Below are 11,389 nucleotides of genomic sequence, written 5' to 3'. Positions count from 1 at the left end.
GTATATATATTATTTAAATTTTTTCGGGGCCTCGAAAATTATGGGGCCTGGGGCGTATGCCCCGGCTGCCCCACCCTCTGGCCGGCCCTGCATCCTAATATGAATTTCTAAAACAATGAAATAAACATATAAAGTTTAAGAAACCTTACAGTGGGTGCAACAGAATTAAATGACTCATTCCATTCATATCTCTAACCCTTGTATCCTTTCTGTAGCAGAGTATCACCAAGATCTAAGCCCGATTCTCCTTCTTGTTGATTAGATTCTTCACAGTCTTACATACTATGATTGAGGACCAACTTGATGTGTGTGGGCACTTACTCAATCACTAATGGCTGAATATTATTTGGTAAAGAAAGACTAAGTGTTTCGAATTGAAGAAGAAAGATGAAGGAAGAGGTATCATCAAAAGCTAGGTTATTAGCTTTGGAGGCATTAGTTTGGATAGACCATAGCCTTCCTTTTATACTATCTTCAATAGGGTTAAGGTTGAATTATTAGGAATAAAAAATTGATAAAAATAGAGTAAAATACACCCCTAATGGCCGGCCACATAGTGGGCCTTATATTAGTTTGGGCTTTGTCATTTTTCTCAACTATTTTATCTATTTTTTCACAAATACTACTCTTTGCACTTTCAATCCTATAAATGCCAAATTTTTTTATTTAATAATTAAAATAACTATCAAATAAAATTGTCATTTAATATATTTATTAATTAGACTTATCAAAGTCTCTTAATTAATAAATAAGACCTAGAATCTCTTTTCTTCACATTTAAGCCCTTGCTTAGTGAAAATTCATAAACTAGACATAGTCTAATTTTAGAATTATAATGATTAACTAAAATTAATTAACTGAGTCTTACAAGCAGTATGGTCTCAACTAGTATGGGGATCATGGGCTTATATAACTGAGCTTCCAATAAGCTGAACTAGAATTTACCAAGTAAAATCACTAACTTATTAATTCCTTGTTGCATCCACTCATAGAACTTGGAATTGCACTCTCAGTTACATAGAACGTTCTATATGTTCCACGATATAGATACGCTATTAATTATCTATTGTTATAATCCCAATAATCAATGATCCTCTATAAATGATCTACATTGCATAGGGATAAAATTACCGTTACACCATTTCAATGTATTTTATCCTCAAAATACTTGGCCACCTATAAATGATATTATAGTGAATTAATATAATCAATAAAATGAGCGCTCTATCATTTATCTCTATTTAGCAAGCTCGAAGGAAATCATCGTTTCACTTCTATGTCGGACAGAAGCTATAGATTCCATATCTATGATTAGCGCTCCCACTCAATTGTACTATCATGTTCCTAAAATGTACGTATCACCCTGACCAAAAAATAGGCTTAACTAACAAATCAAAGAACATGAATAACACTCTTGAGATCGAACTTAACCATGTCAGGATTAAGATCATTTGATCTAGGATCAACTAGGTGATATTGAATTGAATAGGTATTACGGTAAATTTATCATATCTAATCAAAGTTCAATATCGGTCCCTTCCAATTTATACTCCATACATCCAATACTGGTCAACTTTACCAATGCCCTGGAAAGGACATAACACTTATCCAAGGTGTAAGTATACCAATCGCTGATTATCATGCTAGTCTAAATCCAGTGAACTGACAAATCAAAGAATTAAACTCTTTGAACATACAATCATGATTATATTCCACTGTGCTGACAACATTATAATCACGAAGAAATACATATGTTCTGGACTTAATAGAATTTATACATTAAATACAATCATGAAATAAATCATGTGAACCATGCAACACAGAATGTGATTTCTGATCTTTATTAATCAGTAAATCTGATTATATTAAAATGGGTTTTATTTAGGGTACAAAACCCAACAGTTACCTCATGTTTGATAAACATGAGTGTATAGTTGATTATTATATGTAAGTATAATGTGCGGTATGAGACTTTGATTTATGCATGTGAGAACAACATGCATTGTGAATATATTTTATGGAATGTAAATTATTGTTAATTAGTATTAAGAGTAACTTATGTGAAGTATCTAGTTAGAAGGGTTATGTCCTACATAGCTCTTTTTACTAGGCGTTAGCTCACGGGTACTCTGTGTCCAAGTAAGGATAAGGCTAAGCAATGAGATTGAAGAGCTCGAGGCGTGGACTGCATGTTAGGGGGTTGGCGCAGTACTTTAATTTTAATGTTATTAAATGTTAAACATTGTGGAGGTTCCTATTTGTACTATTTTAGAAAATACATGTCTATTTTATCATTTAACAAAACAGAGGATCCAATTGATAACTTTTACAAAACACAGGATCCAAAATAGTATTTATCCTTAATTGCCATTACCATACCCATTCTATTACCATTACTATTATTTTTCCATTACACCTGTAATGCCCATACTTTTTCATAAATTACTAATTTAGTTACAAGTGTTAAAATGTGGAAAAACTGTAATGTCGCTTTTATTTATAAACATAAAATATTTCATATTTGAGCTCAGTTTGGACTTAAAAGACATAATAATTAATAAATAAAAATAACCGCGACATTAATTTAATAACACTTAATATAATAAATGGAGCTTGCCCTAGACCACCCTCAATTATATGGTCCTCAACGAGTACACACACAAGCCTCTAAGGTCTCACTTGCCAGTGGCTTTTTAAGTTTTACAACCTTAATCTGCACATGGTAAGTTTGATGAGGGTGAGCTACTAAACTCAGTAAGAAAATACTTGTCAGTCACATAAAATAAAAGAAAACATATAATTAAAACTTAGATGCACATACTTAGACAAATAGCAATATATATAAGCTTAATCTTGTCACTAGTAATTAATCACTAGTTTCTAAGCTAAGTCACATAATAATGATTACGTCCGAGTCCGACTTTGGCAAATAAACCCGAGCTATTGGACTAAATTGCGCAGGGCTGGGTTCAGTAAAATCGTACCCACTACTAAATGGCCCCCTATCTAACATATAGACCCAAATAGTCAAGTATTTAACCATTATCTTCTCGGTCAAACCATGTCACATAAACTATAATCTATCTAATTTAAATAATGTCAGAAAACTATACATTATTTAAATAACATAACAATCATAACTAAATAATGTGAATCTTAAAAACACACTATTTACATACATACTTAAATAACATGAATTTTATAAACATATTATTCAAATATATATCTTTAGCAATAGCCATGCTCTAATACTGTAAACATATACATAAATAACATGAATCCTATAAACATATTATTTACATATTTATTATACAGTACATTAAATAACAAACAACAAAGAGTCAGGCAGACTTCAGTTAACTTTTCCTTTACTATTCCCACTCTTTCTATGAATGCTATTACATAGAGAACACTTATGTTTTTCTACTTATTTTCCTAATCTCAAATGTGAAGATTAACCTAGCTTGATTGCGATGAAGTGATCCTTGAGAAATAATAATTGTCAAATAGATTTCATACTTAGTAATTAGAATACATAGTAATAGTAATGATATATGTGACTTTGGGTTTGATGTTGACAAAGTGAGAGGGTGATGTGACTGTGGTTATAGATGAGAGTGTAAATGATGAAATAACTAAGATAACAAAATTGCATGAAGGTTTTAGTACGTGACTTTAGAATTGAGAAGAAAGGCCTCCTATTTATAGACTTTAATTATTGGAATTTGAAACTTATTCTAGTTAGTTTAACCATACACCACTCTTGAATTTAAACTAGAATAATACTATTGAACTAATTACTATAATACTTAAATAAATTCCACCTGGCAGCCCTATACATGTTTATACTCAATATACCACTCTTATTATATATAAGATACTTTGAATTTAGTCAAAGTGGAGGGATAAGAAAACCACCTAATAGCTTCAACGATTATCCTATTAATCCTCTAACAATTTCTCAAACATATCTCAACAATTATGTGTTATTCCTATATATTCTTATCCCATTATAATCTTAATTATTTGATGCCACGTGAATAAGACTACTTTTAGCAACCACTAGCTAATCTTCCAATTTAAAAAATAAAAAAATAAAAAAATCAGTTACTACTAATATTCAATATTACCCTTAATTATTTCTTAATAATTAGCTAACTTAATCATACTAACTAACTATAAAACTCCTACTATAAGTGTATAAGTAATTTTCAGCGGATGGAGAAAGAGGATCGGGAGCTGCTGGTGGCCGTTACTTGGGCAATTTGGAATGCTCGAAATGACCGTGTTTGGCAAAATAAATTCAAGTCTCCCGAAAACATTGTTACGTCAGCAAAAAGTTACCTTTCTCAATGGAAACATGCTCACTTTTCTGGTTTTGAGCTCCTGGCTGCTGGTTTAAACCAAGGTGATGGAGCCGAGCATTGGGTGCCTCCAAGTGAAAATAATGTAAAGGTTAACGTTGACGCAGCGATCTTCGAAGGTTCTCAACAGTTTGGAGTTGGTTGGGTAGCAAGAGATCATCGGGGCCTATTCATCCATGGCCATACAAGGTTATTCAATGTTCAATCTACACCAGAACTGGCAGAGGCTGTAGGAATTAGGGAGGCTTTAAGCTGGATTAAAGACAGCGGAATGCAGCAAGTGGTGCTCGAGACGGACTGCTTATCAGTTGTTCAAGCCTTAAGAAGTTCAATTGTTATGATTTCCACGTTTGGTCAAGTGGTTAATGAGTGTAAGGCGTTGCTTAATGTTTTAAAAAATGTTTCTATTTATTTTATTCGTCGATCAGCAAATATGGTGGCTCATGAGTTCGCTCGAGCCTCTGTATCCTTCCCTGATTGTAATTTCAGTATGGACACTGTTCCAACTGTTTTGTTACCTGTTTTGGTAACTGATATGGTTATCTAATAAAGTTAAATTTCCATTCAAAAAAAAAAAAAAAAAAAAAACTCCTACTATTATTTCTTTTATTATCAAATAATACTATACAATTGCACAAGTTTAAGGAATTCTACTATAATGCTACTATTATTTTATAAAACAAGTCAACCCCATATCATACCTAAAAATGTTACTATACCACCATTATTTAAATACTATAATTATGGTACCGTATATAACATCAAGCAGTATCTCATTTACCAAATAAATAACTATCACTAATAGCAATAGTATTACTTCCTAACCCAATATATCTTTAGGCCAAAAAGGACATAACTTTGGGAGCTTTAAAAAAAAGTCTAATATATTCTATGAAATTACTATCTCCACATCGAAATTACTAAAACTATGTACTATATAGCATAATAGTCAATATTTTAGTTATTACAACACCAAACCAAACATCACCTAAATTAAAGAGAGAGAGAGAGTCTTTAGTAGGTATTGTTTTTTACTTGTAACTAAATTTTGATGGAATTTTAATAATTGTATAAATACTGTGTACATTATTGTAATTAAAGGGTAAGTCTGTAATACATCGTCTTAAAAAATATTTTAGTAGACTCTTTATTTATTTCGGTATTTAGGAGAGCTTTTAATTTTTCATGATCGCGTACATTATAATTATTTACTACTACTTGTAAATTTTTAAAAAATTCTGAATAATTTACATTGTTGAAAATAATGTTTAAATATTTTGTTGTATGCGTGACTATTTTTTTATACGCGTGGTAAGTAATTGTTTAAACCTTATTTTCGACATTGTAAACTATTTAAAATTTTCTGAAAAATTTACATGTGGTCCAAAATAGCTACAGCATATACTGAGTATAAGGTTCAAATATTTTGTTTCATATGTGATTTGTTTTATTATCATGGTAAATAATTGTTTAAACTTTATTTTCTACACTGTAAACTATTTAGAATTTTCTAAAAATTGATAACTAGTCTTAAATAACTATAACGTATATGATTATGATAAAAAAATTAGACTCACAAGCTTTGTTAGATGCCAAAACAGATAATAACAAGTATAAAAATGATATTTTTAGAGCCTACAAATTTGTTCTAAAAGATAAATACAATTTTTTTCAAAAATATTAATCTTCCAATTTTTTTGTTATATATATTTTTCCAAATAATGTTTTGCTGATTTTTTTTATACTTTATAAATTTGGGCAAGTTTTCCTTTTATAAGGTATAAGATTATAATACACTTTATAAAATGACTATTTCGGTACACTCTTATTATGGTTCGAAATTCTATAAAGCTTTTTAGTCTAATACTTTTTTTTTATGATTATATACATACTTGTAGTTCTTTAGGACAAAGTAAATTTTTCGAAAATTCTAAATAGTTTATAATGTCGAAAATAAGATTCAAACAATTACATATGTAGGAATTTTACTATTTTAACCTACACCAACAAAATATATATGTTACCAATATTCAAGGTCAAAAATGACCTTTCCTCAGTCTAAGTGAAATAAGACCAAACGACAAAGATTTGAACCCACACGACAACAATCTTTATTTCGTTTAACCCAAGGCTTAAAGACTTTTCAAGAAAAGTCTAGAAGTCCTAACAATCAAACACAACACACACACAACACTCTAATTCGAAAAATAAAAACCCTAGCAGAAGAACTTGCTCGAAGAACTGGCTCGATCCTAAGTAGAAACCTTAGGATCTTCACCTTTACACACAAAACATGTTAGATAAATAAAAAAAATCAGGAGAGAAAAGGAGAGAAAACACCAAAAATATTTTAGAGTTCATCCAAAAATTAGGGCTACGTCTCTGTCAAGCTCATCTTAGAGATCTAGCTTGATATCCACTATCGATAATGGTTATTTACAACTTTGTGGAGCTTTCTGTCACAAAATCGACCAGGTAAGACTCGATTCTTCCTTTTTACAATTTTTGATTTGTTTTTCCTTCTCTATTTATCTCTCGATCAAACTCATCTGTTTCCTGTTTTTGTGCATGTACTTCCTTCCCTTCTATCTCCTCACCACGAGAGCTAACTCTCTGCTTGGTTTTCTTCACTGGATCTTGGAGCAGAAGTCTCGATCTAGGGTTTACTCTTCTCTCTTATCACTTTTTCTGTCCAACTCTATGTTTTGCTTTTAATTTCCTGTGCTTTATAATGCTTGAGTCGGTTGATCAGAGCTGGAAGTTAGTTACAAGAATTAGTTGTAACTAACTCCTGGTTCTTGGTCTTGTAGAGGCAAAGCCACCTAGGATATTGAGTCTTATTTCGTGTTATGTAATTGTTGTTGTGTGCTGATGTGGATATTATGTAAAGGGAATGATTATAAGTGGAATTTATTCAACAACATACTACACATATAAAGAAAAAAATACAACAAAATATTTAAACTTCATTTTAGTACTTTAACTTTTTCGATTTTTCTAAAAAAAAATTATAAGTAGTATGTATTAAATAACAACAACGATCACAAATAATTATGAAAAAAAAAATTAAAAAATTATCTTAGATGTTGCTACAAATAAGATGTGTATTAAACTATAAATTTTTTCTTACTTATATTTTTTAGTACAGTTTATGTTTTTCACTTAGTATATTAATTTTTTTTTTGAATAAACACTTAGTATATTAATAATTATTTACATTTAAGAAACTTATGAGGTCTTTTTTTTTTATTTTGTATTGTTCTTCTTCCTCCATTGGAAAGATACAACATATATGGGGGGTAGATCAACAAATACAAGAACTTAAATTTTTTGTGACCTCAAAACATTTGAAAACAAAAATAGATTCAAAATTTAATATTGTGGTTGAGATCAAAAATTTTGAAAGAAAAACAACTTTGAAAACTGATGGATGCTAGAAATAGAGGGTGAAATGCTTTATTAAACACAAAATATTGAAGAAAAACATTTTGGAAGTAATTGAAGATTTAAAAAGAAAAAAGGAAATAAAATTCTATTACTTAAGGATAGGAAGTAAACATTGGACTGTCAAAAAATATAACAAAAAAAAAATATTAAAATTAATTTCCTAAGTCACGTCGTAACTTATTCTGACACATGCATAGTATAGTTTTTATTACTTTTAGTTTTTATCCATTTAAATCTTTCAATAAAGTAAAATAATATAATAATAAAAAAGAGAATTGCTAAAAGATGTTGGTGTTTAGTATCATTCTCGGTGTTATACTGCTATTGATATAATTAAGTATATCGAATCTCATATAACTTAAGAAAATAACTTTTGACGAATATCGTTAACCAATCGCAACATCTATATAAGGTGCTTGGCACCACTCATGTCCAATAGCAATACTTTAAAAAAAATACAAGTCATTTTTATGAATGAGATGACATAAGCTGCAAATGACATGTGGATAGTTAAAAATTCCATCCACATGGCTCGGGATTAATAGCATTTTTCTTTTTGGAGGGTATTCGATCTTTAATCGGGTTGGAACGACCCAACCCGACCTGAACCAACTGCTGGAAGCTGAAATAAAATAGGGAAAGACTATCTTGTTCTCTGCCTCCATTTTGCGACCAACGATCTCTGTCCTCGACATACCTGTAACTTTTATTGTGAAATTTCTTACCTTTTTCTTATTCAAACGCAACTAACCAAACACCATCGCACATCAAAACCATCCGCCTCTGTAACGCCCTAATGCTAAGGCAAACTACAGTGCTTTTTCAATTATAGTGCAATCTTTGCTAATCAAAGAATCTTCTTGAAAAACGTGTCAAATTAAAACTTTTATATTAATTATTAAACTTTATAATATATTAAAATATTTACAAGTGTCGGGATCCCGTTTTCAAACTTTTAAAAGTTAAAAGTTCCAAAATACACATATTACAGGTCGCACAACGACTACCAAAATATCATCCCCAGATGTCCCGAGACCGAACACTCCAGGTCACGCTGCTTGACATGTACAATCCCATCCGAGCTCAGGTTCACTCCTGTTCAGCTTTCGCCTTTCCTTTACCTACATATGGAAGCAGAACTGTGAGTCGACAAGCTCAGTAAGAAATGCATATAACATATCATATAATTTCCGACTTGTAATTAGCCGCCCATACACCTATTTACAAGGCTTAACAGATGAGCATGAACATTCAATACTAGGGTGCAGCCACTATACCACATATACGTACCTTACTGTACGAGTGTTGGTAGGGTTTGTTTCGTACCCTGAGTACCACTGAGTGATATACCACACACCTTAGTACTTTCCCGAACTTGTGTTGTTATCACTGTGCTGTACTCACAAATAATATTTACTATACCAATGCACTCCATACCATAACCGTACAAGTGTTGGTAGTGCATTTAACAGCTTAAGCATGCATATACACATAACATGTACATACACTCAGATAATCATATCACACATTATATTCAGTTCTTACCTTATTTCCGAATTCAATTGTGCTGGCCGACCTGAACGGAAATCTTGTGCTAGATGGATGCCCTAATCACATTTTAAAACCGGGTAAGTTACATGCTTAAAACCCTAATCCCGGGAAACCCAAAACAAAAACCCTAGGTTCTGTTATACTTTCTATAGGTTATTCTATCTCTGGAAATGGGGAAACACCCAACCAAGGCAACGCAAAGATGAAAATTGAGAAAATGAAAGGCCCGGGGAACCCTGCCAAAACCGGCTAGCCGGTTTTTGATAGCCGGTTTGCATCAGTTTCCCCAAAGCTTTTCACTCTTTGCTCAATTCTCCACCAAATGCAATGAAACCTTCCAGAGTACCTAATAAGGGTATACACAATATATTCCAGCCAGGAAATCACAGAACAAACCATTGAAACTCAACTTGCCATTAATGATCAAAGCTTTGAACTCAAAGCTTAAACTTGCATAAAACCAACATCAAACACTAAAACCAGCTGCTAGGAGCTAAAATCAATCCAAACTAACCCTAAAATTCGAAATCCAAACAACTCTAACCGTAACAGCCCCTAATTTACAATTTCACATACACAAACTAAAGAAAAAGCTAAAAATATAAAACCAATGATCTAGGGTTTACCTCCACTTGAATCTTGCTTGAATCCCTAGCTGAAAACACAGAAATTCAGCAACAAAACCCCCTTGATTCAGTTGGTTTCGAAGAGAGAGAGAAGGAAGGAGAGAGCTTCTTGATTTTTTGGGTATTTCCTCTTTTTTTTTTTTTTTTTTTTTTTAAATGTTACAAAATGAAATAAAACAATTAGGGAAAACCAATTTCCCTTGGCTGAAGCTATAGGCCACGTGCCACACACCTAGGCAGCCACCCAACCCTTATTTAAAATTACAAATTTACCCTTTAGGTTATAACTTAGGTGTTTCTAAAGCTAGGGGTAAAAGGGTCAAGTTCCATAACCCCGCTCAATCTCGATATTTTAATTTCTCTAAAATATTTCCCACTAAGAAATAAGGTTCTAAACTTACCCATGTGATCAAACTAGCCATCCATCGCATTTTTTGTTGTCGCCGAGCAAAAATTACAAAAATTGCATATTTCACATATAAGCTAAATAATACCCCTAGAGTTTAATAAAATTTCCGGAATTGAGAAATTATAACTCTAATATTTATTTCTAAATATTGGGGTCCACAAATAATTAATTACATAAATAATCATAAAATAATAGAAATTAGTGCTAATTGCCTTTACTAACCCAAATTAGTAAAGCTGTCATTACAGCCTCCTCCCCATCCACCAATCTCCTCATCTTCTAAGACAAACCCCACACACTCCTCCTCCAAATCCTTAATAGTACCACTAGACGAAGCCATAGAAGGCAAACTTCCAAGAACAGACAAACGAAAAACACTACTCACCACTCACCATGACTCACCATGTCAAAGGATAAGACAAGATTAAAACAAATATTCATATATATATATATTTTTCTTCTTTCCTATATAATATAATTATTTAGCATGTATGATGTACTCTAATTGTTAATTAATTAACAATTATTTAATGAAATATTATTATAGTAGAACATCTATTTAAGAATACTCTATTCAAGAATAACCTCTAATTTGTTATAAAAAAATGAAGTCCAAATTTGGGTCAGTTATAAATAAGAATAACCTCTATATTGTAATTAATTATACATTTTTTAAGTCCCGTATTAATAAAATATAACTCTATATAAGAATAATTACATCTTAAAAAAATATATACATATATTTTATAAATTTACTTATGTAGAATTAATAATTTTATTTCAAATTATAGTACATGTATAAATATTATATGTACTCAAAAATAATTTTAATATGATATAGTATTAAGAATTGTTTATTGGTATTTTTGTTACATTGATATTTTTTGATATTTTGATTTTTTTTTTTTCAAGTGTAACTCTATTTAGTTATAACCTCTCAATTAGAATATTATTTTCTTAGTCCCAAGTGTATTCTTGGATAGAGGTTCTAC

At 31.1% G+C, this 11,389-nt stretch overlaps 1 protein-coding gene across 1 annotated transcript; it reads left to right on the top strand.

Moving 5' to 3' along the window:
- Positions 1 to 4,218: 4,218 nt before the first annotated feature.
- On the top strand, positions 4,219 to 4,952 carry LOC133039416 (uncharacterized). Its single transcript, XM_061118314.1, has one exon. It carries the CDS (start codon positions 4,219 to 4,221, stop codon positions 4,909 to 4,911), a length of 693 nt encoding a protein of 230 aa, XP_060974297.1. The 3' UTR covers positions 4,912 to 4,952.
- The last annotated feature ends 6,437 nt before the right edge of the window (positions 4,953 to 11,389 follow it).

This window comes from Cannabis sativa, chromosome 6 (assembly GCF_029168945.1).
Source record: "Cannabis sativa cultivar Pink pepper isolate KNU-18-1 chromosome 6, ASM2916894v1, whole genome shotgun sequence".
NCBI lineage: Eukaryota > Viridiplantae > Streptophyta > Magnoliopsida > Rosales > Cannabaceae > Cannabis > Cannabis sativa.
Note: the sequence above shows the minus strand (reverse complement) of the source record. Positions and strands in the feature narration are given on the sequence as shown.

Coding starts and splice junctions, on each gene's coding strand:
- LOC133039416 (XM_061118314.1), top strand. CDS start 4,219: ATGGAGAAAGAGGATCGGGAGCTGCTGGTGGCCGTTACTTGGGCAATT.